This window comes from Lontra canadensis, unplaced genomic scaffold (genome assembly GCF_010015895.1).
Source record: "Lontra canadensis isolate GAN:19392208 unplaced genomic scaffold, GSC_riverotter_1.0 scaffold45, whole genome shotgun sequence".
Taxonomy (NCBI): Eukaryota; Metazoa; Chordata; class Mammalia; order Carnivora; family Mustelidae; genus Lontra; species Lontra canadensis.
Genome location: NW_022631039.1, coordinates 8,108,083 through 8,134,386, shown reverse-complemented (window position 1 = coordinate 8,134,386; position 26,304 = coordinate 8,108,083). Strand labels below are relative to the sequence as shown.

Sequence of the window (26,304 nt, the reverse complement as noted above, 5' to 3'; positions counted from 1 at the left end):
CCACTGAAAAGACTACCATCCCCACAGAAAAACCCACTGTCCCCACTAAAAAGACTACCATTCCCACAGAAAAACCCACTGTCTCTACAGAAAAGCCCACTGCCCCCACTAAAAAGACTACTATCCCCACTGAAAAGACTACCATCCCCACAGAAAAGCCCACTACCCCCACTAAAAAGACCACAGAAAAACCCACCGTCCCCACTGAAAAGACTACCATCCCCACAGAAAAACCCACCATCCGTACAGAAAAGCCCACTGCCCCCACTAAAAAGACCACTGTCCCCACTGAAAAATCTACTGTCCCCACTAAAAGGCCCACAACTCCTACGACACCCCAGCCCAGCCCAACACTTGTACCAATTAGGCCAACAGTCTTGGTGATGCCTCCTACGACTACCCCAAGTACCTCCATGACCTCTACAACCCCTGGACATACTCCAGGTATGTGATGGAACACTGAACAAACAGCAGAAAGTAAGAGACTGTGAGTAGGAAAGAGACTTAGATAAATGGATGCATCTAGTGGAAAAGTACAGTCTTAGAGGAGAGATGAATTGGAACATGGTAGCTTTAGAAAAAATAAGGACCACCGTGACCAAGAGGGAAGCAGGACATGGTGGCGGTGGAGGTCATTGGGAGCCAAATACTAGGCTTACAACATTTTTTTTTTAAATAAGGATATAACTCATCTACCATATAGTTCATTCTTCTAAAGTGTACAATTGAGTGGGGTTTTTTTTAAGATTTTATTTATTTATTTGACAGAGATCACAAGTAGGCAGAGAGGCAGGCAGAGAGAGAGGAGGAAGCAGGCTCCCTGCTGAGCAGAAAGCCCGATGTGGGGCTCGATCCCAGGACCCTGGGATCATGACCGGAGCTGAAGGCAGAGGCTTTAACCCACTGAGCCACCCAGGCACCCCCAATTGAGTGGTTTTAGTATATCCACAAGATTGTGCAAACATCAGTTTCTAAATCCAGAACATTTTTTAAAATATATTTTTTTAAGATTTTATTTATTTATTTGACAGACAGAGATCACAAGTAGATGGAGAGGCAGGCAGAGAGAGGTGGGGGGGGGGAAGCAGGCTCCCTGCTGAGCAGAGAGCCCGATGCGAGGCTCCATCCCAGGACCCTGAGATCATGACCCGAGCCAAAGGCAGAGGCTTAACCCACTGAGCCACCCAGGCGCCCTTAAATCCAGAACATTTTTATCAGCCCCAAAGAAACCCTCTACCTGTTAGCGCTCACTCCACATTCTCCCCACCCCCACCGTGCCCCATCTCCTGGCAACCCCTAACCTACGTTCGGTCTCTGTCAATTTCCCTGTTTTGTACATTGCACCCACATAGAATGATGTAATACGTGGTCCTTTGTGACTAGCTCCTTGCACTTGACACCGTATTTTAAAGGTTCATCTGTGAGCTAGAATGTCAAGTTATCCACATGTCAGATCTTCCCTCCTTTTTATGGCTGAATTATAGGGACCTCTGTCTTAGAGAACTCGAGGGTGGGAAGAGAGGAGACAGGACATCTTGAGAAAAGCAGTAGAGTGAAGGACTGACGCAGGCTGTTCTCCCCATAGCAAGGTGTCCGCAAAATGCCCACTACGAGCCCTGCGCCTGCCCAGCATCCTGCGAGAGACCCAAGCCCAACTGTGGGCCCCTTTGCAAACCCGGCTGTGTCTGCAGTTCTGGCTTCTTGTTTCATGAGTCCCGCTGCATCAACGCCTCTTCCTGCAATTGCTTCTACAACAACAATTACTATAAGGTAAGACCACTGGGATGCCAGAGCCCCTAAGGGAGATGGCAAGTGGGTTCTAGTTCCATCTGCTCCCGAGGGGAGATGACTTTGGATCCATGGGACTGTCCCAAGGGGCCAGCTCACAAGCTGGTAGAATTACACAACGGTGGAGTGATTCTTTCCAAATGTGGCTTTTCATTCTCCTCTCTGTGCGGTAAATATCGGCTACGTACCCACTTTGGCCCAGCTAGTACCCACTGGGCCAGCCAGGTGGTCCTAGGTCTTCCTCATCTCCTCCTTGAGGGAAGCTGGGTGTCCCGGCATATGCAGAGAGCCCTGGATGCTGAGTAGAGCTTCGGGCATGTTCAGGGCAGAACACAGCGTTCCAGAATTTTCTTCCAATGGGACTTGCAAATCCTGTCAAAACACAGGAGTTGGGGCGCCTGGGTAGCTCAGTCGTTAAGCATCTGCCTTTGGCTCAGGTCATGATCCCAGTGTCCTGGGATCGAGACCCGCATCGGGCTCCCTGCTCAGCGGGAAGCCTGCTTCTCCCTCTCTCATTCCCCCTGCTTGTGTTCCCTCTCTCACTGTGTTTCTTCCTGTCAAATAAATAAATTATTTTAAAAAGAAAAAAACAGGGGCACCTGGGTGGCTCAGTGGGTTAAAGCCTCTGCCTTCAGCTCAGGTCATGATCTCTGGGTCCTGGGATCGAGCCCCACATCGGGCTCTCTGCTCAGCAGGGAGCCTGCTTCCCCCCCCCACCCCTGCCTGCCTCTCTGCCTACTTGCGATCTCTGTCAAATAAATAAATAAAATCCTTTAATAAAAAAAGAAAAAGAATAAAACACAGGAGTTACTGTCTCCCCAAATGGGTAGCCCCTCCACACTGCCCACCCCTCCGAGAAGATTCGACATAAGCTGAGGCTGTAAAGGAGCGCAGGCTTTAGGCTATTGTCCAAAAGGGATCGCGTGCAAGCCTCACCCATTATTTTAGGTTTCCTGACATTTCCACATTTTTTTAAAGATTTTATTTATTTATTTGACAGACAGAGATCACAAGTAGGCAGAGAGAGACAGGGGGAAGCAGGCTCCGTGCTGAGCAGAGAGCCCGATGTGGGGCTCGATCCCAGGATCCCGAGATCATGACCTGAGCCGAAGGCAGAGGCTTTAACTCACTGAACCACCCAGGCACCCCGATAGCCACATTTTTAAAAAGTAAAAGGAAACAGGTTAAGTGAATTCCAATAATGTACTCAATTTCTAGTCTCATTTCAACATGTAATGAAGTTATTAATGAGATCGCTTACATTCCTTCCCCCCCAATACTAATTCTTTGAAATCTAGTGTGTATTTTTACACTTTGGGTATATCTCGTTTGGACCCACGTTTCATGAGCTCGATAGCCACAAGAGGCTGGTGGCCACTCTATGGGACGGAGCCACCCTAGAATCAAGCCAGTCGGACCTTTAAGCATGGGCTCTAGCATTCACTTGGTGGGTGACCTCGGGCAAGATTCTTTCCCTCTTCCGTGTCTACAAAATGTGCTCATAATTTCTACTTACCTCATAAGATTGTTGTGAAGTTGAAATTAGATCCCGACGCAGACCTAGTACTTAATAAATGTTACTATTATTAGCTAATTATGATAAATATCATATGTAAGTTATTAAAAGCATATTAAGCTATTCACTCCCGCCCCATGGCTCTTCTCAGAACTGGTGTTCTTCCCATCTGTCATCTGAGTTCCTTTTTGTCTCTTTGGGGACTACTTTTTTCCCCACCTCCTTTTAACCAGCTTCCTGGGTGTCCCTTTGTCCTGATTAAGATAAAGTTTCAGCCTCAGAAAGATCTATCACAACCATCAGCATTCAGCATCTCTTGCCTGCCCCAGGAGACATGTATGCATGTCTTATAAAGATTTATTTATGCATCCAATTAATGTTTCTTTTTTTTAAAGATTTTATTTATTTATTTGACAGATAGAGATCACAAGTAGGCGAGAGGCAGGCAGAGAGAGAGGAAGGGAAGCAGACTCCCTGCTTAGCAGAGAGCCCAATGCGGGGCTCGATCCCAGGACCCTGGGATCATGACCTGAGCTGAAGGCAGAGGCTTTAACCCACTGAGCCACACAGGTGCTCCCCAATGAATGTTTCTTGAGTATGTTCAACCCTTCTGGAATTGGGACCACCACGAATAGGGCATGGTCCTGTTCTCCTAATGCTCTCGGATCCTGGGGGACACGCTGTGTCTTGGGTCACTCTGATACAGCAAGTGTTTCTAGAATGAGAGCTCCTGCCAAGCTTTGTGCTATGTGTTGAGGCTATGATAGTGAATAAAGAGACATGGTCCCTCACAGAGTGCTTGCAATTAGTCACAGAAATTACCATGAAGGTACAATCCTAGTAAGTCCTGGGAAAGAAAGTTACCCAGAACTGTGAGGCTGACCTAGTCAGGGGGGTCTGAGAAGTCTTCCCTAGAAAGCTGTGAACTGAACTCTGTGTGCTGGTCACATAAGAATGATCTGGAAAGGAACAGAAGAGCATTCCGGGGTGAGAGAGCAGCATGTGCCAATGTCCTGTGGTAGACAGGAATATCTGGTAGGGGGTGGGATGAGGAAGAGTATGAGCAAGGTTAGGTCTGCAGGTGTGGTGGGGAAGGAGGGAGGGCCCCAGGAGCTATGGCGTTGTGACTCTGGATCCCTTGCTCCCAGCCTGGGGCGGAGTGGTTCAGCTCCAACTGCACAGAACGTTGCCGCTGCAGGCCTGGCAAGCGCATGGAGTGTAACTTCTCCCAGTGCGGCCCGCACACAGTGTGTCAGCTGAAGAATGGCCAGTACGGATGCCAACCTTATGGTGAGACCCTCCCTTCACGCTAGCGCCCACCCACCTGTCAGAGTGGGTGGGACACCAGGGTCCCAATCCCTCCCTTGGCCAGAGGAACCGGGGCATGCCACTGGGTGCGTGAGGGTGGCCTCAGGGCCTAGTCCGTCCTTTCATGCGCTGCCCACTGGCTCCCCTCTGCAGGCACTGCCACCTGCACTGTGTACGGGGACCCTCACCAAATCACCTTTGATGGGAGACACTTCAGCTTCATGGGCAAATGCACCTACATCTTGGCCCAACCCTGCGGCAACTCAACAGGTAGGGCCCTAGAGGTGCCTGGGCCAGGGGTATAAGGTCAGAACAGCTGGGCAGGGGGGCACAGTGGGTGGCAGGCAAGGGCCAGGGGTGGGGGCAGAGCGAGGAGACACAAGATGGGAACAAGACCTTCTGCAGAGTGAGGGTTGATAGGTCCACCCCAGAAGCAGGACCTTCGCAGGACCAGACTGGGGGGGGGACAGTGCACGGTAAGACACTTCTCTTTATCAGCTGTTTCCTGGGCCCGCGTTTAACTAGCGCCTGCCCATAGTGTTGGCGATAGAGGGAGGAGAGAACGCTTTACAAAATTCTTGCCCTGGAGGGTGTCCGAGTCCCTTACGGGAGACAAAGTCTCAAGAAAGTTACAGGTGATTCTAGAAGCAGGTCGACAGTCACATCTGGGTCCCGCCTCCCCTCTCAAACTGCTGATGCAGGGTCTGGGGGGACCCCTTCATCCCTGCAGTGCCAGGTGCAGAGGACACTCAGAAATGCTTGTTGAGGGACGTCTGAGTGGCTCCGTTGTTAAGCGTCTGCCTTCAGCTCGGGTCATGATCCCAGGGTTCTGGAATCAAGTCCTGCATCGGGCTCCCTGCTCAGCAGGGGGTCTGCTTCTCCCTCTCCCTCTGCCCACCTGCCCCCTGCCCCCGCCACTAGTGCTGGCACAATGCAAGCTCTCTCTCTCTCTCTCTCTGAAATGGATAAATAAAACCTTAAGAAAGGAAGGGAGGGAGGGAGGAAGAAAGGAAGGGAGGGAGTGAGGAAGGAAGGAAGGAAGGTAGGCAAGCAGGCAGGCAGGCAGGCAGGCGTGCTGAATGAACCCCTGGGTGCTCTCCATCCCGCTGCCCACCCAGAGCCGTTCTTCAGGGTGGTGGCGAAGAATGAGGGTCGAGGACAAGAAAGCATGTCCATCCTGAGCAAAATCTACGTGACGCTGCCCACGGTCACCATCACGCTGCTTGGGGGCAGGCGCGTGCTGGTGAGTGTCCTTTTTTCCCCCTTCAGTCCTGCCGGTGCCTCCAGGCCGGCAGCCTCTGACCTCAGGGACAGACAGCCTCCAGAGCATTCCTCGTGTTACCAAGGATTGCCAGGGAGGGCTGTCGTGCCTTCCAGCGTGGACGCGGGTGTCTGCGGGGGTTTCTCCTTGACCGCCCCCATCTGTGTGTGTGTCTCTTCCCTTGACCCACCTTCCAGGTTGGGAGTCGGCAAGTCACCCTCCCCGCCATACCTTCAAAAGGTGTCTTCTTGGCTTTAAGTGGGCGATTTGTGGAGCTGCAGACGGTGTTTGGTTTGCGGGTGAGATGGGATGGTGACCAGCAGCTGTATTTGAGTGTGCCCAGGTGAGGGGTGCACAGGCTGCTGCCACTTCTCCCTGCTCTGCTCTCCCTCCCTCTCCCAGGACCCCCCTCAACCCTCCTCCCCTTCCCTTCCAGGCACTAGCTCTTAATGGGGGAGGGTAGGAAACACCTCACCTGACGGGCCTCCCTTAGGATGAGGAGACAGTGTGATAATAGCAGGCTATACATACAATGCTTTGGGAATGTGCTAGAAGGAGTCGCCCTTTCGGAAGAGTGGTCTCTGGAGCCCAGTCTTCAAGAGAGAGTGGTTCACCAGAGGAACCAACAAGGGAAAGAATGCCTTTGTAGTTGGTGAATGGCAAACGCTAGGGGAAAAAAACGGGAATGTGGGAAGATGGGATGTGAACAAAAGGGGACCAGGCGGGCAGTAAGGATGGCTCCGGGGCGAGGGGCGGGAGTTCCTTGTGCACTTGGCAGCTGGCTCGCACCCTGGCTCACAGCCTGCACCTGTTAAGCCTCTGCTCTGCCCTTCTCTGCCCTGGTCCCTTGGGCGACTGGAGCCCCTTCTCTCCGTCAACGCCGCCTCCTCTCCCCATGGCCCTAGCACCTACTCGAGGAAACTCTGTGGCTTCTGTGGCAACTACGACGGGGACAGTAGCAATGACAACCGGAAGCCAGATGGCAGCCCGGCTCAGGACATGGAGGAGCTGGGCAACAGCTGGCAGACAGAGGACAAGGACAAGGAGTGAGGACATCCCCACCCCCACCCCCACTGTCTGCCCTCCTGCTCCTTTGCCCTTCTGAGAAGCGCCCACCCCGACCCGCATCACCCCTTTTCTTCTTTCTCCTCTCCTGAATGCCCCCCGCGTCTGTCATTCTTCTCCCTGCTCCCATTCCGGCCAAGTTCACGAGCTTCTCGCCACCACACTCGCCCCCACCTCTGCTGCGCTCAGGTGACGCTGGGCAGCCTCCCAGGCTGGCTCAGCCTGAGCCTCCTTTCGGGCTCAGGGTTCCGATGCCGTCCGCTAGGAGCTGCTGTGAGCCGCGACACTGCTGGGGTTGGGGCCCTGGGCGGGGATGGAGGCGAGCCTTGAGGGCACGTGGGGTGGGTCCCTTCTAGGTGCCAGAAGAACCCGGCAAATCCTCCGTCTTGCAACCAGCGCTTTCTGAACAGTCTGTCGGCATTACAGTTCTGTGGACGGCTCATGGATGCCCGCGGAACCTTCGAGTATGGAGGGGGACGGACGGTAGGGCTGTGAGAGGGGGTCACTTGGCACCCGGGGTCGTTCCCTCTGACCTGGCCTCTCTCCTCAAGGGCGTGTCTGCCTCACCTCAAGGCTTCTCTGTTCTTCAAGAACTGCGTGTCCGACATGTGCAAATTCCAGCGGCTGGAATCAGGGCTGTGTACCCACATGGCAGCCTTGACCGAGATCTGCCAGGATGCTGGCTACATGGTGAAGCCTTGGAGGCGACCCCAGTTCTGCCGTGAGTTGTGTGGAGCGGCGGGGGCCCTTCCTTCACAGGCGGAGGGGAACCCCTGGTGGAACCCCTTTGCTTCCACGTGCGTGCAGGGAAAGCTGCGGTCAGAAACATGCACTGAGAAAAACCATACTCCCTGGCAAACTCGGAGCCCTCCCAGCCTCTCGAGGCTATACGGAGCAACGCACATCCGTGTAGATGCGTGCCCAGGTTATCCTCTGCACACAGAACACGCAGACTCCCGGCGTGAGTGGGAGCCCTGTGACTGCCTCACGGCCCACTCACGGCCTCGTGGAGCTGGCTGTAGGGCAAGGCCATGCCCTTGATCGAGGCCCTGTGGGTGTTCTGCCCCTGCTCTCCATCACCCTGACTGCTACTGTGGGCTTGTCTATACAGCAGCTGAGATGCTCAGATCTGTCTGCATCCTGTGGCCTGCCTCTTGGTGGCTCCCTGCAGGCCACTCTCCTTGGTTCTGCTTCTTGGGATGGGTCAAAAGCCTCTAGCAGGGGGCCCTCCGAATGGTGGCCTCCCAACAGACTTTGTTTCCTTGTCTCTGTCTTGCCCTCGGCTCTTCTCATGTCTGCTTCTCCCTCCCCCAGCTCTGACCTGCCCACCCAACAGCAGGTACCGTCTGTGTGCCCAGCGGTGCCCCGCCACCTGCTTTCCCAGCTTCTTGGGCATGTCCTGTAAGAACCGCTGCGTGGAGGGCTGCGAGTGCAACCCGGGCTTCGTGCTTAGTGGTCTCCAGTGCATCCCCCAGTCCCAGTGCGGGTGTCTTGAGCCCACGGTGGGCTACTTCAAGGTGAGCCTCTGGCACTGGGTCGCTCCGCTGTGCCGCCTCCCGTTCTGGAGTCTGGGCGAGCCTGTGTGCGGGACAGAAGGCCGGGAAGCCACTCAGTGTAGACAGCTTGGGGGAGGGACGTTAAGGGCCAGATCTGCTTCCCCATTTCTTTCTCCAGCTCTGCGATGGAGCCCTAGCAACTTTTCCCCACGCTGCCTGCTGGCAGAGCTGAGACCCCTGGCTCTCTCCTCTCCATACCCCGGAGTCATTTTCCCAGAGTTTCTCATCCTCTGAGGGCCTAGGCCCTTCTGTGTCATCTGCACAAACACAAACATCTTTCCAAACACCATGTCCTCCCGCACCACGGACACCTTTCTCTGCAGAAGGACTATGGCGCCGACCTGGGCCCCTGTCCGCACGCTCCCTTAGACGCAGCATTTAGAACCAGACCCTTGTCTGCCGTGCTTCTCTCTTCCTTCTTTGCCTGTCCCTCACCTTGTCCCTGGGAATGGCATCTGTCACAGCCCTCAGCCCCGCTCCGGGCTGGCCCTCTGAACCCTCTCTCCGAGACTTGCTCTCATGTCATTTTCACCTTCTCTGCAACCCCTTTGTCTCTGCTCTGCCTCCCAGCCACCATGCCTGTTGGGAGTCCTTCACCTGCTCTGAGGCTCTGTTCAAATGCCACCTCCTCCTTGAAGCCCCCCTGATAAGCAAAGTCAGAAGGCTTCCCTCTACACTTCTGTAGCAAGTGCTTATTTTCTGTGTCAACGGCAGGAAACTCTCATTGGGTCCCCTGTTGTCTTCTTCGGGTGCATATCGTGTGGGGCACCTGATTTATTAATTCACTTGTTGACTGCCTCCCCTCCCCGCCACACACACACCGGTCCGGGTCGTGAACTATTGGGGGCAGGGACATCATTCATCCAGTTCACTCCTGAATCCCTAACATCTATCTAGTGCAGAGAGAGAACCATCTGTTGAGATAGCAAAGGAGCAAACAAGTAAATGAGTGAAGACATGGGCAAAGGCCAGACTTTGCAGCTAAGCCTGGAGCTTTGGGATGATGGGAATGGCTCCCTGGCGAGGAAGCCAGGGATCTGAGTTGCGGGGGGCCAGTAGTCAGACCTGGAAATGATCTCTTTCCCTCCGTTCCTTCCCTCCCTCCCTTCCTTCCCCCAGATAGGGGAGCAGTGGTTCAAGCCCGGCTGCCAGCAGCACTGTGCCTGTGAGAGCAACAACAGGGTTCGCTGTGCACAGTGGAGGTGCCAGGCCCAAGAGGTCTGTCGTCAGCAGGATGGCATCTATGGCTGTCATGCCCGCGGTGAGCAGCCAGGTGGAAGGTGATGGTGGGGAGAGCAGGGATGGGGGGGGAGACTCTCCACGTGGCCTCAAGCAGGGGCACGGCTCTACCCTAAAGCAGGCACCCCAGAGAGCTGGGGCCTGAACCGGGGGGGGGGGGGGGCGCTGAAAGGCATTGGCCCAAGCCAGAGCAGCCTCTTCACAGAGCTGGTGAGGTTTGGGCAGTCCCCGCACTTGGCCTTTCCAGACCAAGCCGACTACACGGAGGAGCTACGGGTCCCATTCTGTTCCAACGTGGACTGGCCGGGATGGCAGCTCAGGGCTCGGGGGTCTGCGAATTCCATCTCCTCCACCCCAGGGGCCGCCACCTGCAGTGTCTCGGGGGACCCCCACTACCTGACCTTCGACGGAGCCCTGACCCACCTCACGGGCACCTGCACCTATGTCCTGACCCAACTTTGCCAGTCGAGGTCGCTAGAGAGCCACTTCGTTGTGAGCGCCACCAATGAGTTTCGCGGTGGGAACCTGGAGGCCTCCTACGTCAGAGCCGTCCACGTGCAGGTGTTCAACCTGAGAATCTCACTGATCAAAGGCCACAAGGTCGTGGTGCGTGCCTCTGCCCACCTCCCCGGGCCCCACATCCCCAGTGGGTTCCATGGTTCTTCTCTGCCTGTCCTCGCGGGAGCGGGTCCGGCTTCTAGATCCCCTAGGGGTAGCTCCCAGCCAACCCAGCCCCGATTTCAGAGATGCGTGACCATCCCTGTCTGATCCCTGGTCCTGGCCCCCGTTGTCCTTGTCCCAAGCGCCTTTCCCCACCGTCCTCCCTGACTCTGTAGCTGAATGGTCGCCGGATGGCCCTACCTCTGTGGCCTGCTCAAGGCCGGGTGAGCATAAGGCCCAGTGGCTCCTTTATCCTCCTCTACACGGACTTTGGGCTTCAAGTTCGCTATGATGGGAGCCACCTGGTCGAAGTGACGGTGCCGTCCTCCTACTCCGGCCGCCTCTGTGGGTTGTGTGGTGAGTTCCCTGGGCATCTGCAGGCAAAGCAGGGACAACGGGCAGGAGTCTGTCTCGGTCCTGCTCATCGCTACATTTAATTAGGTGAAGAAGAGATGAACCTTGCCAAGGTCTGTCGGAGGAAGAGTTGACGTAGACTCTTCTGGGAGGCAGGGGAGTGGTCTCGGGTTGGGTCTGCTGGTGGGGTGCCTCAGGGACCTCTCACTGGCCCCTCCTCCAGGCAACTACAACAATAATAGCCTGGATGACAGTCTGCTCCGCAACAAAACGCTTGTGGCCAGCTCTGACCATCTGGGGGTCGCCTGGAAGTTACCAGAGTACTCTGAACCGGGGTGAGCCAGGAATGCAGGGAGCTGGACCTGGGGAGAGCCCTCAGTGGGCAGCCTGGGGGGAAATTCTCTGTGCATCTCTGATCTCTCTGAGCCTGGAATGGACCTCCCTTGCTCCCGTTTGCTCCTGTGTGTACTGATCTCCAAAGAGAGCCCTCTTGGGAAGTCCATCCTGAGAGCTAACCTGGTTCCTTCCTGCTGTATCTTCTGACCTTCCTACTTGACCTTCCTACTTCCTACTTCTTACCTTCTCCTGTCCTTATCCCCCTCCCCTTTTCCCCCTCCACTTCTGCGTCAGCGTTTGGGAAGTGTCCTCCAATTCCAAATTCCTGTCCCTTACCCTCTCCTCCTTTAGCTGCTTTGTAGAGGGGGCCAAGCCCTCCAGATGCCTGGGGGACAAAGAAGCAAACATCTGGAAAAAGAATTGTGATATCTTAACGAACCCTCTGGGTAAGCATCCCTTGCTAGGCCACTCTTTGCTCCCCTAGTGGGAGGTTGAGGAGGGGGACTGGTCAGGAAGGGAGGAAGGATGAGACACGAAAGGGAGGGAAAGCCAGGAAGAAGGCAAGCAAAGGGAAAGCAGAGGTGATGTTCTCGGGAGCGCTAATGGATCAGTCTTTTTTTTTTTTTTTTTGCATTTCAGATGGTAAGTTCTTAATAATTAAGGGGTTTTTTTTTAGAATTTATTTATTTATCAGAGAGAGAGAGGGAGAGAGAGCGAGCACAGGCAGACAGAATGGCAGGCAGAGGCAGAGGGAGAAGCAGGCTCCCTGCCGAGCAAGGAGCCCGATGTGGGACTCGATCCCAGGACGCTGGGATCATGACCTGAGCCGAAGGCAGCTGCTTAACCAACTGAGCCACCCAGGCGTCCCAATAATTATGGGTTTTTTAATTTTTTATCTATTTATTTTGAGAGAGAGAGTGTGAGCAAGGGGCAGAGCAAAGGCATGGGAGAGGGAGGGGAAAGAATCTCATGGAGCCTCCACGTTGAGCACAGAGCCTGATGCGGGGCTCGATCTCACAACCCTGGTCTCAGCCAAAACCAACAGTTGGGTGCTTAACTGACTGAGCCCCCCCAAGCACCCCAATAATTACTGGGCTTTCCTTGAAATGGGTGTGGAATTCACCCCAAAGTGGTGACGTGGTTCTTTTCCCTTCCAAGCCGACTCTCGGTACGTTGTTTCATTCTCCAGGACCCTTCTCCCGGTGCCATGGGGTGGTGCCCCCCCAGTCCAGCTTTGCCAGCTGTGTGTATGGCCAGTGTGGGACCAAAGGTGACTCCCTGGCCCTGTGCCGGTCCCTGCAGGCCTACGCATCCCTGTGCTCACATGCCGGCCAGGCCCTCACCTGGCGAAACAGCACCTTCTGCCGTGAGTGACCCAACCACCTGCTCCCGAAGCCTCCAGATCCCTTTCTCTCTTCCTCTCCTTCACGTCTGCGTCTCTGCTCTCCCTTCACAGCCTGGCCCTCAGCCCGACAGGGAACCCTCCTCCCTTGCCCTCTTTCCAGTCTCTCCAAGCCAAACCGCCCTTCTCAGCTTGTCTGCCTGCCCTGGGAGCCTCCTCTTTCTGACTCCCTCCTCTCCCCACACCACCCTCATTCGCTTCTGTGTCTTTCCTGTCTGACCTGGGCCAGCCCCGTTCCCTTTCTTCCTTACTCTCTTTTCCAGAAACTTTTCTTTCTTTTTAAATTGTGGTAAAATATACATAACATAAAACTTCCCATTTTAATGATTTTTTTAAAAGATTTTATTTATTTATTTGACAGAGATCTCAAGTAGGCGGAGAGGCAGGTAGAGAGAGGGGGAAGCAGGCTCCCCGCTGAGCAGAGAGCCTGATGCGGGGCTCGATCCCAGGACCCCTGGATCATGACCTGAGATGAAGGCAGAGGCTCAACCCACTGAGCCACCCAGGCGCCCCTAATGATTTTTAATACCCAGTTCTGTGGTCTCCAGTACATTCACAGGGCTGTGCCCCCGTGACCACTCTCGGTTTCCAGAACTTTGTCATCTTCCCAAACTGAAACTCTGCGCCCATGAAACACAGACCCCATCTTCTCCCCGCCCCGGCCCCGGGCAGCCACTGTTCTGCTGTGTGTCCGTGACTTTGACAACTCCGGGGACCTCATATAAGTGAGATCACACAGTATTTCTCTTTTGGTGAGCAGCTGATTTCACCTGGCATGTCTTCAAGGTTCATCCGCGTCGGAGCATGGGCCAGAGTGCCTTTTTTTTTTTCTTTAAGGTTTTTATTTATTTATTTATTTATTTATTTATTTGAGAGAGAGAAAGAGGGAGAACATGAGAGGAGAGAGGTCAGCGGGAGAAGCAGACTCCCTCCTGAACAGGGAGCCCAGTGTGGGACTCGATCCCAGGACTCCAGGATCACGACCTGAGCCGAAGGCAGGGGCTTAACCGACTGAGCCACCCAGGTGCCCCCAGGAGTGTCTTTTTTAAGGCTGAAAAATATCCCACCCTATGCATAGACCTCGCTGTGTGTATCCATTGGTCTGAGGAACATTCTCAGGCACTCTCAGCCCCGAGGTCAGGCAGCTGGAAATCACTGCCCTTCCTCACAGGGCTTTCTTCTGCTTTCTTTCTGGTTTTTTCTTAGCTCTGAAGTGTCCCCCTGGCAGTAGCTACCACCCCTGTGCCAACCCCTGCCCGGCCACCTGTCTCAGCCGGAACACCCCAAGAGACTGCCCCGTGGAACTGCCCTGCACGGAGGGCTGTGAGTGCCAGCAAGGCCACGTCCTGAGCGGAACCTCCTGTGTGCCCTTCAGCCAGTGTGGCTGCGTGCACCAGGACGGTTCCTACCACCCGGTGAGGGGCTAGACCGCGACTTCCCACATTTGGGGGGCAGGAGGGCTCAGAGCCTGTGCAGGGGTAGTGGTGGTGGTGGGGAGCAGTCTAGGGGGCTGAGCAGCAAGTCCGGAAGCCAAAAAGGTTGAGGAAGTCTAGGGATGGAGAGAAGCAGTCGAGGGCAGCAAGCCCTGGGGGCGGGGGATGCTGGTGGGTGGGTGGGGGAATTCAGTCCCACGCCGGCTTCCAGTCTTCCTTTGGCTCTGCTGATGCCCACGTCCCACAGGTCGGGGAGAGCTGGTACACAGACAACACGTGTTCCAGGCTCTGCACCTGTTCCACGCACAGCAGCATCTCCTGCCGCCAGAGCACCTGTAAGCCAGGCCAGCTGTGCCGGCCCCTGGACGGTCTGCTGCGCTGCCGAAGCTCAGGTAGGAGACCCTGGAGTGCAGCGGGGGGCCACCTGTGAAGTCCCAGGCGCCTGCTCTCCTGGGCTCCCCTTCCCCCTCTCCCACCACCCACCTGTAGCTCCCTGCTCCCCTCCCTGCCTTTCTGAAGACCTTTTGTGAGGGGGCTGGGGCGGGGGATGCTGACCCCTGTGCCATCAGGAAGGGTTCCTCGGGTTCCCTCGTGGTTCTCTCAGCCACGAGCTTTGACGGGACAACAACCCCCCCCCCACCCGGCCCCGGCCACCAAGCCTCCTCCTCGTGGAGGCTGGACCGCTCCTCAGCCCTCCCCCTTCGCCAGGCATGGGAGTGTGTCGAACCTCGGACCGCTCCCCGTACGTGACGTTCGATGGCATTCTCCATACCATCCAAAACACCTGCACTTACGTCCTGCTGAAAGTGTGCCACTCCACCATGGACCTGCCTTTCTTCAAGATCAGCGGCAAGCACGGGAAGCGGAGAGGCCGCTCAGCTGCTTTCTACCTCTACCGGCTCCATATTGACATCTCTGACACCCGGGTCACCTTGGGAGAGGGCCACCGCGTGCTGGTGAGACGGGCAGCGGCGTGGGTGGGGGAGGGAGAATGCCAGCCGCGACGTCTGTCTTTCTTCCCATTCGCCTGCCCTGCCTGCTTCTCTAGATCAACGGTACACAGGCCACCCTTCCCTCAACCCGCCAGATTCGGGGGGTCAGAATCACTGCCAGTGGCATCTACACCATCCTCAGTGTCAACATCGGGCTGCAGGTCAAGTTTGATGGCAAGGGCTTCTTAGAGGTCCAGCTCCCTACAGCCTACTACCAAAAGGTGGGGGCAACCCCTAGCTCTTCTCCCGGGGTTAGCTGAGTCCTCTGCAGACCCAAGTGGTCATTCCCCAGAAAGGAGGAGGGCAGGGAGGGCGCCTTTTTCTTAGGAGTGGAAATGCAGGCGCCCATGAGAAAGGCTCTTCTGCCTGCCCCTGGCCGGCCACTGAGAACCCCTTTGCCCCCTCCCCAGGTCTGTGGCTTGTGCGGGAACTTCAATGACGAGGACGAAGATGAGCTCATGATGCCCAGTGATGAACTAGCCCAGAATGACACTGAACTGGTAGACAGTTGGCAAGATAGGGAGTCTGACCCCAAGTAATTGTCCCCAAAGCCTTTCCACCTTCACAGGAATGCAAGCTGGGATCCCAGACTATCTGGCAGGGGCCAGGAGGACCGGAGTCTTCCTGTCTGTCTGTACCTTGACAGAGGATGGCTTCTGGGTCCTGGGAACCTCTCAGGGGAGACATGAAAGTCTTCCCTGTTTTTGGGTTTCAAAACACGGGAGGGGACGGAGGCTGCAGGGAACGTGGCCAGAGCTCATTCCAGCTTCCTGGTGAAGACAAGGGGGTCCTCCAAGTTACTGGGGAATGCCAAGTCATTTTCACAGGTGGGGGCAGTGGCTGTCCCTCTGATGATCTCTTTCTCCTCTGCAGATGCCAACCAGATGACCAGACGGTCCAAGCAGAGATGAAGGAGAAGTCAGATACAAACTGCAGGATGGCTGACCTAGTCAGAGCCCAGGAGCAGTGCCAGACGGCCTTGCAGGCTCCAGCCTGGGCGAAATGTGCCAGTCATGTTGTCCTCGGGCCCTTCCTGCTCAACTGTACCAACAGCCTCTGTCAGGTTGGAAGGCTGAGCCGCGCCCTCTGTGAATCTTTGGAAACCTTCGGGGCCGCCTGCCGGGCCCAGGGCCTCAACCCCCCGATCTGGAGAAATAGCAGCTTCTGCCGTGAGTGTCCCCTACGGTCACTGCAGACCCTCCCACACCTCATTTCTGTCTCTGTACCCCTTAAAGTGCCTGTCCTCCTTTCCCCTTGTTCCTGACCTGGGCCTGACTTCGTTGTTCTTATGTGGTTCATTCACAATTCCCTCGCAGCCGCACCCCTGCCACCGGGACAGCACGGGCAACTTCTCATTGCCTGTTTTTTTTTTCCAAAGGAAATGTGACAGTCACTCCCCTGCATGGCTCCTACCTCCAAGGTTAAATCCAAGCTCCTTTCGGAGATATCTGAGGCCCTGCCGTCTGTCCTGGCTTGTCCTCTCTCGCCCCTTTCGCTGTGAGCCTGCCCACCCCCTGCACCAGACCACCCCGTTCCCCCACCACCGTACAGGGCTTGCTTTTCCTCACCCATCCCTGCCTCTATCCACATTACTCCCTGTGCCTGGAAAGTTCTTTCTTCTTGTCACCTGGCAGACTCCTGGGCATTCTTCTGTAGCTCTTAAAAATTATTCTTCAAGTTAGAATTCATATACCATGTTATTCACCAATTTAAAAGTATATACAGTTTACTGTTTTTGTAGGATCTTTACAAGGTTCTGCAAACATCACATTATGTAATTCCAGAATCTTTTAAACTTTAAGACAGTGGTTAACGTGTTTTTATTTTATTTTAAAGATTTTATTTATTTATTTGACAGAGAGATCACAAGTAGGCAGAGGCAGGCAGAGAGAGGGCGGGAAGCAGGCTCCCCGCTGAGCAGAGAGGCCGATGCGGGGCTCGGTCCCAGGGCCCTGAGATCATGACCTGAGCCAAAGGCAGAGGCTTACCCCACTGAGCCACCCAGGCGCCCCATTAACATGTTTTTAGTATGTGATACATTCACAAGGTTCAGGAACTTTTTTTTTTTTTTTTAAGATTTTATTTATTTATTTGACAGACAGAGATCACAGGTAGGCAAAGAGGCAGGCAGGAAGCAGGCTCCCTGCTGAGCAGAGAGCCTGATACAGGGCTTGATCCCTGGACCCTGTGATCATGACCCGAGCCGAAGGCAGAGGCTTTAACCCACTGAGCCACCCAGGCACCCCAGGAACTTTTTTTTTTAAAGATTTTATTTATTTATTTGAGAGAGACAGAATGCCCAAGAGAAGGGGTGGGGAAGGGAAACGGGAGAGGGAGAAGCAGGCTTCCTGGTGAGCAGGGAGTCTGATGTGGGGCTCGATCCCAGGACCCTGGGATCATGACCCCAGCCGAAGTAGATGCTTAACTGACTGAGCCACCCAGGTGCCCCTCTTTATTTATAACTTAATTAATTAACTAATTTTTAATTGGTTAAATTATTAATTTGGCCTCACTACCATGGGACTTGAACTCATGACTATGAGGTCAAGACCTGAGCTGAGATCCAGAGCGGGATGCTTAACCAACTGAGCCACCAGGTGCCCCGAGAGTAACCCTCTATTAGTGTTATGAGCTACACACATCTTTCCAGTTCTCATTTTTTCATCTTTGACTTTTTTTGTCATGTATATATGTATGTATATGTGGGATAGCATATGTTAGTCTTTGTTCTGTGGCTTCTGCATTTCGAGCCATAGTGACAAATACACATTTCAAAGTTAAAGAATTTGCTCATGTTTTGCTCCAGCAAAACATGGTCTTCCTTCCTTCCTTCCTTCCTTCCTTCCTTCCTTCCTTCCTTCCTTCCTTCCTCCCATCCTTTCTTTTCTCCTCTCTCTCTAAGTAAGCTCTACACCCAGTGTGGGGCTACCAACTGAGCCAGCCAGGCACCCCTACCCTTATGGTTTCTTTTTTTATATTTAAATGTTTTAACCACAGGGATTTTTATCCTGGTGCACAATATAAGATACGAATTACCTTTGTTTTTTTGTTTGTTTGTTTGTTTTTCTTTTAAAGATTTTATTTATTGGGACGCCTGGGTGGCTCAGTCAGTTAAGCTGCTGCCTTTGGCTCAGGTCATGATCCCAGGGTCCTGGGATCGAGTGCCGCACTGGGCTCTTTGTCCAGCAGGGAACCTGCTTTTCTCTCTGCCTCTCCCTGCCGGTCTGCCTGCTTGTGCGCTCTCTCTCTGACAAATAAATAAAATCTTAAAAAAAAAAAAGATTTTATTTATTTTAGAGATGGGGGAGGAGCAGAGGGAGAGGGAGAAGCGGACACCCCGCTGAGTGCATAGCACCGCACCCCCTCCCAGCCCACGACCCTGAGATCACAATCCCAGCCAAGATCAGGAGTCAGAGGCTTAATGGACTGAGCTAACTGGGCCCCCACTTTTTTGAACACTTTATTTATTTATTTGACAGAGAGAGACACAGCGAGAGAGGGGATACAAGTAGGGGGAATGGGAGAAGCAGGCCTCCTGTCAAGCAGGGACCCCGATGCGGGGCTCCAACCCAGGACCCTAAGATCATGACCTGAACCGAAGGCAGAGGCTTAACGACTGAGCCACCCAGGCGCCCCCCTCTCCAGCATTCTTAAATCGCCAGTCTCTTCTCCCACTGACCAAGATGATATGATTTATTATATACTAAGTTCCCCTCCGTATTTGGGTTCCTGTCTGGGCTTCCTCCCCCTTCCATTGCTCCGTCTGTCTCCACTTACCAGTAACCCAGTATTGTGACTGTTGAGAGTTTCAACTGTGTTTTCAATTCTGATAGGGACATTCACTCCTCACCGCTCTTTTCTTGTCTTTCCTTTTTAGTTTTGTCGTTGTTGTTTTAACGTTTTCCTGGCTCTTCTGGTTTGTTCCTATCTTCCTCTCCACTTTAATATCTTTTCGCCCTACTAAAAACCTGAACAAAATCCTGCTGGTTTATTGTACTGGGATCACCTGCATCATATCCGTTCACTTAGGGACGACTGACTTCTCTGTTATGTTGCAGACTCTCGCTCTCTGTCCACATTTCCATGTGATCACAGGTACTTCCCGGAAAGGGTTCTGTGGAACTCTCCAACAGAGTGAATGCTGCTGTGCTCTGTGCACCTGTTACACACACACGCCTGTCCCACGCTCACTGACCATAGGCATCATTGTCACCGTGGCTGCTGGCTGACCTCTGTCTCCCACACTGCACTGGGAGGGCCGTTCTTACTCCTTTCTTTCCCTGGGGCCTGGCATGGAGCCCGCTCTCAGTAAATGTTTACCCCCCTCTCCCCCAGCTCTGGAATGTCCTGCCCACAGCAGCTACTCCACCTGCCTTCCCTCCTGCTCACCTTCCTGCTTGGACCTGACGGGCCAGTGCAGTGGCTCCAAAGTCCCCTCCACCTGCAAGGAGGGCTGCCTTTGTCTGCCCGGTTATGTGCTCAGTGGGCAGCGGTGTGTGACCAGGAGTCAATGTGGTTGCATCAACGACTATGGCAGCTCCTTCCCCGTGAGTGGGGATGGGAAGTAGGGGTGGGGACACCTCGAGGTTGGTGTTTTCTGCTTTCCTATTTTTCTGTCAGCCTGGGCACCCATGTCTCCGTGGCTGGCCCCGGGGGATGCAGGCTGGTGACCGGGCAGTGTGCTGTCCGGCCAGGCCTGGGCTGAGGGGTGCATGGTGGTTTGGGATCCAATGAATCCAAACAACTGGGATGGGGTCTGGTATAGCAGAAGGAGCGGGGGCCTTGGTTCAAATCCCGTGGGTACCACCCATGAGGGTGTTACCTCAGTTTTGTCATCTGTGAGTTGGGTACTTTCCTGACCTGAACAACATATGTAAGACACCAAACGTGATGCCTCTAAGAGGTGTACAGGGACATCAGGGTGCAGGTGGCCTGTGACTGCCTCCAGCCTGGGCCAGCGAAGCCATTCAGACCGTGGGCCTCGGCTGACCAGGCGGGAAGAAGGGGGAACTGGCCCTTCCTTCCTCACTCCCTGATTCTCCCCATGCCTTCTCTAGGAGGGTAAGACCTGGATCTCCATTCGCTGCACCAGGAGCTGTGTCTGCACCTTGGGGACCGTCCACTGCCAGCCCTTCAGTTGCCCCCCTGGCTCCCACTGCGAGCCCAAGGCCGGGGGCACTGGCAGCTGTGAAATTAACAGTAAGAGAGACCACCAGGGAGGTGGAGCAAGAGGCAGGAGCCGAGGGGCTCAGGCTGGGTAGGTCTGGAGACCGAAGGGGCCACAGCACTGGGTGTGGGGCGGGCCTGTGGCCTTGTTTGGGCTCTCACCAACTCTGCGGCCGACTCCAGGACTCACTCTCTTAAATGCAGAAACAGGAGATGGGGCCAGATTTATAATTGGGGCTGAGAAAGAGAGAAGGCTGAAGGTCAGGTAGCCAGGGAGCCCAGGGCTAAGAGGGAGGGTGACCAGAGACATCAGGACCGTAGAGGGATGGGGCTGTGTGGTGTGTGTGTGTGTTATATCTGGACAGGGTCCCTTCTCAGGGCTGGCCCTTCTTGGCAGAGTCGGACCAATGCTCCATTTACGGGGACCCCCATTACCGTACCTTTGATGGCCTCAGCTACCTCTTCCGCGGCCGCATGACCTACACGCTGATAAAGGCCATCGGCGTGCTCCCTGCTGGGGTGGTGCCTTTGGTCGTGGAAGGGCGCAACAAAGTGTATTCATCCTGGAGCCCTATCTACCTGCATGAGATCATCGTGATGGTCTACGGCTACACAGTCCAGCTCAAGGCTCATCTGGAGCTGGTGGTAAGAGCCAGGCCAGGCCAGGAGGGGCTGGGGAGGCAGGCCAGGCTGTGGGAAGCCCCTGAACACAGGTGAAGCCAGGACTCCTTGTTCCCCGGGAAGGTCCTGGCCTGAGCTGCCTCGCCATCGAGTTCAGAATCGGTGCCCACACTCCGAGGCAGAGGAGGGTGGTGGGATGGAGCAAAAGGTTGGAGAGAGATGGGGAGAGAGAGAGGGGAGGAGAGAACAGGGGGTTCAAAGGGGAAGCTGGGCTGAGTAGTACAGGGGGCATCCGCTCGGTCAAGTGTTTTTGCAAGGAAGAGGTTATGGCTGCAAAGGGAGACGACCTTGGGGAGGTCTTTGCCACGTGGGGTAGCAAAGCTCACTGGGGAACCTCAGAATGATGGCACCCAGATACCGAGCCGTGCAGAGAGGCAGCGGAGGTCAGGCTTACTCCAGACTCTCGGCGGCTCCCGCCCGCCTTCTCCAGGTCAACAACCAGAGGACGGCCATCCCCTACAAGCCCAGCGACCGGCTGCAGGTCACCCTGCGGGGCCATCGCCTGTATCTGATCACTGACTTTGAGATGGTTGTCACCTTCGATGGAGGCAAAAACGCAGGTACCTGAGAGCGGGGAGGGGAGAGCAGAGGCGCTGTTCCTGCGCTGGGTCAGGGAAAGCCACATCGTCGGCAGGCCAGCCATGGTGAGGAGCCCCGAGTGGGTCCAGGGCCCCCAGTGCCAGGGGAGCAGCCAGGAGCAGCGGGGAGGAGGGGGGGAGCCTCACTTCTGGACACCCTTTCCTCCTGCAGTGATCACGCTGCCCAACAAGTATAAGGGGCTTGTGCGTGGCCTGTGCGGGAACTTCGACGGGAACAAGAGTAATGACTTTACGCTGCCCGACGGCACCATCACCCAGAACCTGGTCACCTTCGGCAACAGCTGGGAGGTACAGAGGATCACGGGAGTTGACCTTGCCCGATTCTCAAGGTGAGAGGTCTAGGGCTCGGAGCACGGAGGCCTGGCCCCTGGGGAGGTAAACATCAGCCTGGTGCCTGCCCACGCCCGCTCACCCCATATCCTTAGCAGAGAAGGACCCCCAAGGGCCTGATTTTCTCATCCTGCCATTGCCTCAGACCCACTGCGGGGGCACCGGCACTACGGGCCCCAGGCTGTGCCCTGTGCCTCCCCATTCCTCCCCCCACCACTTCCTCCCAAGGTCATCGTCCTCAGGGGCCTCACCTGGCCCCCTCTTGGTCCCTGCTCCAGGGCCATACAAGAGGATGAAGAGGAGGAGAAGGAGTCAGGCTATCACGTGTCAGAATGCAGCCCAGAGCAGCTGGAGCTCATCAACAGCACCCAGGCGTGCAGGGTGCTGGTGGACCCCCAGGGCCCCTTTGCTGCCTGTCACCAGACTGTGGCCCCTGAGCCCTTCCAGGAGTGAGTCAAGGCCCCAGGCCACATGGAAGTGGCCTTTCTCTGGGTCCTGTGATCCAAGCCCCATTTGGCTCACTTCTTTCTCTTGGTGGCTTCCGTTCCTGGCAATTCCCCTCCCCACACGCTCACACTCATGCACATACACACGCGCGCACGCGCACGCACACAGACACACACACACACACACACCCTGCCCGCTGTCTTTCTGCTGGGTCTCCTTGCCTCCCCACCGCTGCCAGCCCCCTAACCGCCCTGATGCCCCCAGGCACTGTGTGTTTGATCTGTGTGCCGCCCGGAGCCCCAGAGAGCAGGAGGAACTGCGATGCCAGGTCCTCAGCGGGTACGCCATCATCTGCCAGGAGGCGGGCGCCGCCCTGGCCAGCTGGCGGGACCACACCCGATGCGGTGAGGCACTGACCTTCCCCAGCAGCTGCTCCCTGACCCTCAAGGCCGTTTCTGCCCCCTGCTCGGCTCTGAGCCCCCGCCCTTGCCCGTCTTGGGCTTCCCGCCTTGTCCTCCACTTCTGACTCCCCGAGGACCCCGACCTCTCCAGCCAGCCTCCCTCTCAGCCCCGGCCTGGCCCAGGAAGCCTCACCCCAGCCCCGCCCTCCCGTCCCGTTCTAGTTCTTGCCCGGGCCCAGCCTTGCTCTGCCACTTCCTTAGCACACTTTAATGTCAGACCAAAAGACACCGAAGCCGGTCCCCTCTTCCAAGCTCTGTGCTCTGGTGGATGTCCGCGTCCCCCCTCCAGCTGCCAGCCCCCGTGGTCCCCATACCTCTTGGCTCCGCCCCCGCCTGGCCACCCGCTCACTCCGACCTTCCTGTCAGCCTTGGCATGTCCGGCCAACACCGTCTATCAGAGCTGTATGACCCCCTGCCCGGCCTCCTGTGCCCACCTGGCGGCCCCTAAGGACTGCGAGGGCCCTTGCGTGGAGGGCTGTGCCAGCCTCCCGGGCTATGTCTACAGCGGTGCCCAGAGCCTCCCCCTAGCCCACTGTGGCTGCACCAGCAACGGAGTCTACTACCAGGTCCGTGCGGGGATGGGGAGGCCCTGCGGGCACAGGAGAGTCCGAGGAGGGAGGAAAGCCAGACTGCCTCCTCCCGGCCCTTCTCCCCTCTGCAGCGGGGTGACAGCTTTGTGACTGAGGATTGCTCTCAGCGCTGCACCTGTGCCCGCTCTGGGGTGCTGCTGTGTGAGCCCCTCAGCTGCCGTGCTGGGGAGATCTGCACCCTGGCGAACCTCACTCGTGGCTGCTTCCGAGGTGAGCCTAGACCTGTCTGGGGCTTCAAGTGGCCCCCGCCTGTGGGGGGTGGATGCTGTGTCCTGTGCCCGAGACCCCTGTTGTCACTGTCAGGAAGTTGGACCACTTAGTCCCGCTCTTTCCTCCTTTCTCAGGAGGGTCCGAGGGAGTGAACAGCTGCTTCCTGTCAGACACGGGGCTGGGCCTTTTCCTGGCATTAGCTCCCTATGCCCTCCCCTCTCTCTGGCTGTGGGTATCCTTCTAGAACCTTCCATAACCCCGTTTATCCACACAGAAAGCCCGTGTCTGCAGAACCCGTGTCAGAATGACGGGCGGTGCTGGGAGCAGGGAACCCATTTCACCTGTGAGTGTGAACTTGGTTATGGGGGACACCTCTGCACGGAGCCTCGGGATGGGCCAGCCCCTGGAAAGCCAGGTGAGAACTTCATGCCAAGCTCCCAGGTAACTGAGGAAAGGGATTCCAAGGCTGGTCTTTGGGAAGCACTGGCCAAGATGGCAGCCCAGACTCTAGGGGACCAGCGGGATGAACGGGGCCCCTTAACAAGGCTGATGGGAGTTGTGTGTCCAGAAACTCAAAGGGATCCTAGGGGTATGGTGCCAAGGCCTTGGAGCAGCAGCCTTCTGGAGGGAGATCTAGCCACACCCCGTGAGTTAGGGGTGGCCATCCTTTCTGGATGGCCACTTAGGATCCAATGAGTGTCTCCTCCCCCATGCCTTCCTGACCTGTATCCCTACGTTCCGTCGCCTGCACCCCAGGGGCATCCAACTTTGTGGCTGTCCTGTTGGGGATGCTTGTGCCTGTGGTGGTCCTGGTGCCCGCAGTGACCAGAGAATGTCTTTCCAGGAAGGGGAGGAGGAGGAGGTGAGTTCTGGGAAAAAGGACGAGCCGGGGTGGGTGGTGATGAGTCAGCAGGGGAGCAGGCACCTACCCTCCTCTGTTCCCCACAACCCCCAGGGAGAAAATGCAGAGCCAGAATAGAGACAGGCTGGCAGACGCTGGTGAGAACCATTCCTGCCCCAGCACCCTGGCGACCGGGAGCTGAGTCTGCCTCTGATACAGGTTTTCTCACTTTTCTCCTCAGATTTTGTTCCAGACCATGTCGTTCAAGTTCCTCAGTTTTGAGTTGTCCTCAAAAAAGGAGAGAGAAAATAAAATGTATTTTTGAAATGTGAATTTCCACGTGATTGTGGTAGAGGAAGGGTCTTTGAGGTGGGCCCTGGGGCAGGAGAGTGGAATAGGAGGGAGGGACACAGGGGTGCGGGTGGTGGGGGGAGGCTAGGGCTGGGTGCCCTGCAAAACGTCCGGATGGGAGGGGGGACCGAGGTCTGCCTGTGCTTTGGACAAAGTCGTTTGGGGTCGGGGCGTCCAGCCCTCTGGCTTCTGGGCAACAGGAGAAAAGACTGCATTGTCCATCTTCCCAGGAACCTTGGGCCATGGAAGGTGATCCTGATTCTGACATTTCCAACAATGAGATTAATCACCAGGTGCGGGCTGGGGATGGGGAATGTGGCTTTTTCCAAAGGGCCGATGGCCTGTGACCCTCTGGAGGCCTCCACCTTCTGCATCAGTCCATTTCCCAAAAGGGCATAGGGGTTACTATAGCAATTGAGGGTGGGGTCCAGGGACCCAGGAGTTCGGAGCCCCATCCTAGCAGGAGTGGCCGGCTAACCTCAGCCTGAGGCGAAAGGGCATCTGTTCTGACCCCTCCTGACCCCTCCCCCTGGGTACCGTGCGTCCCATCAGCCAGGTCCCATCAGCCAGGTCCCCGCTTGGGGGTAGGGGCTGGGATATCCTGCTTGGGCCCCAAGAAGGAAAGGAAGGCCACCAGCTGGGGTTGGGGTGGTCAGGATGGAAGACCCAAGGGACGGGGGGGGGGGTACCAAAGCAGGCAGGACACTGGGTCCTGTGCTTGTTCTCTGAGATGACCCTTGAAGCCCCCTGTTTAAGGATTTGAGTTCCTAGCTGGTGGGGAGGGGTCTGCGGAGGAATGTATGGCCCCTGACCAGGCTGGCTGCAGGGAACCCTCTGGAGCTGGGCATGGCTGGAGCACTCAGGGGGTTCTACGAGCTGGCTGGTGCTTTAGCCTGGGCATGGGGGGCTCCCTGCTGCACACCTGCCCCCATGTCAGCTCCCTTCACGTCCTGTTTCCCCGTTTACCTGTTACTCATTTGTGTCCTGTCATCTTGACCTCTGTTCCTCACCTCAACAACTTGAGGTCACCTTATCTAGCCCAGATATCTGGTTGGCAGGGGAAAGGGCTGGCCTGGGCCGGCATCCTCCAGAGAGACCTCCTCCTCTGGGACCCAGGCCCCCTCCATCTTTGGTGTCCCTCCCAGACCCCTTGGGTGTACAAAACATGGGTGATGGTTCATCGAGGGAGGGGACAGAGGATTCCAGAGTATTTGGGACTCCAGAAGAGGTTGCTACAGGTAGGAAACTGCAGACAGGATCACCACCTGGGATTCCCTAGACTGGGAAGGGCAGCTGTGATTTGGGGTCCTGCACGGATCCCAACACAACAGGGGGCAACTGAGGCAGAAACTGCACGGGTGCCCCAGCTAAATGGCGCTGGCCCCTGCAGGTGTCCCTGGGAGTGAGCAGACTGGGAGGGAAGGAACAGAAGATGGCCACAAAGACTAGCAGGGGCTTGACCCCATTCCGGTCTTCCTGTTTGGGAGGGAGAAGTTGGGGGAAGACACTCAGGTGGTTTCCCCTCCCCTTCCCAAGAGGCTGGGAGAACCTGCCTGGGCAGCATCTTGAAAGAGGGAATTGTCTTCCCAAGACTCAGCCTAGAGCGAGTGAGTGTGAGTGTGTGTGTGTGTGTGTGTGTGTGTGCGCGCGCGCACACCCATGGGGGGTCCACATCCCTCATACCAGCTCTCTGCCCCTCCCCCACAGCCCATGCAGCC

The 26,304-nt window shown here is 55.9% G+C and overlaps 1 protein-coding gene across 1 annotated transcript in view; it reads left to right on the top strand.

Annotated features, from left to right (window-relative positions):
* The window catches only part of ZAN (zonadhesin), a 33,628-nt gene extending 9,070 nt beyond the window's left edge, over positions 1-24,558 (top strand). The window contains 35 exon segments of the mRNA XM_032872534.1: positions 3-444; positions 1,586-1,770; positions 4,453-4,594; positions 4,766-4,882; positions 5,731-5,855; positions 6,071-6,216; positions 6,779-6,919; positions 7,295-7,402; positions 7,490-7,659; positions 8,253-8,455; positions 9,614-9,755; positions 10,092-10,339; positions 10,570-10,750; positions 10,971-11,082; positions 11,435-11,529; positions 12,273-12,449; positions 13,692-13,900; positions 14,166-14,310; positions 14,627-14,874; positions 14,967-15,131; positions 15,321-15,445; positions 15,784-16,079; positions 19,246-19,457; positions 19,968-20,109; positions 20,474-20,721; positions 21,188-21,317; positions 21,508-21,685; positions 21,965-22,135; positions 22,398-22,537; positions 22,961-23,160; positions 23,256-23,394; positions 23,669-23,809; positions 24,151-24,256; positions 24,350-24,393; positions 24,477-24,558. Coding sequence (XP_032728425.1) covers positions 3-444; positions 1,586-1,770; positions 4,453-4,594; positions 4,766-4,882; positions 5,731-5,855; positions 6,071-6,216; positions 6,779-6,919; positions 7,295-7,402; positions 7,490-7,659; positions 8,253-8,455; positions 9,614-9,755; positions 10,092-10,339; positions 10,570-10,750; positions 10,971-11,082; positions 11,435-11,529; positions 12,273-12,449; positions 13,692-13,900; positions 14,166-14,310; positions 14,627-14,874; positions 14,967-15,131; positions 15,321-15,445; positions 15,784-16,079; positions 19,246-19,457; positions 19,968-20,109; positions 20,474-20,721; positions 21,188-21,317; positions 21,508-21,685; positions 21,965-22,135; positions 22,398-22,537; positions 22,961-23,160; positions 23,256-23,394; positions 23,669-23,809; positions 24,151-24,256; positions 24,350-24,393; positions 24,477-24,517 — 5,814 coding nt within the window. The 3' untranslated portion in view covers positions 24,518-24,558.
* The last annotated feature ends 1,746 nt before the right edge of the window (positions 24,559-26,304 follow it).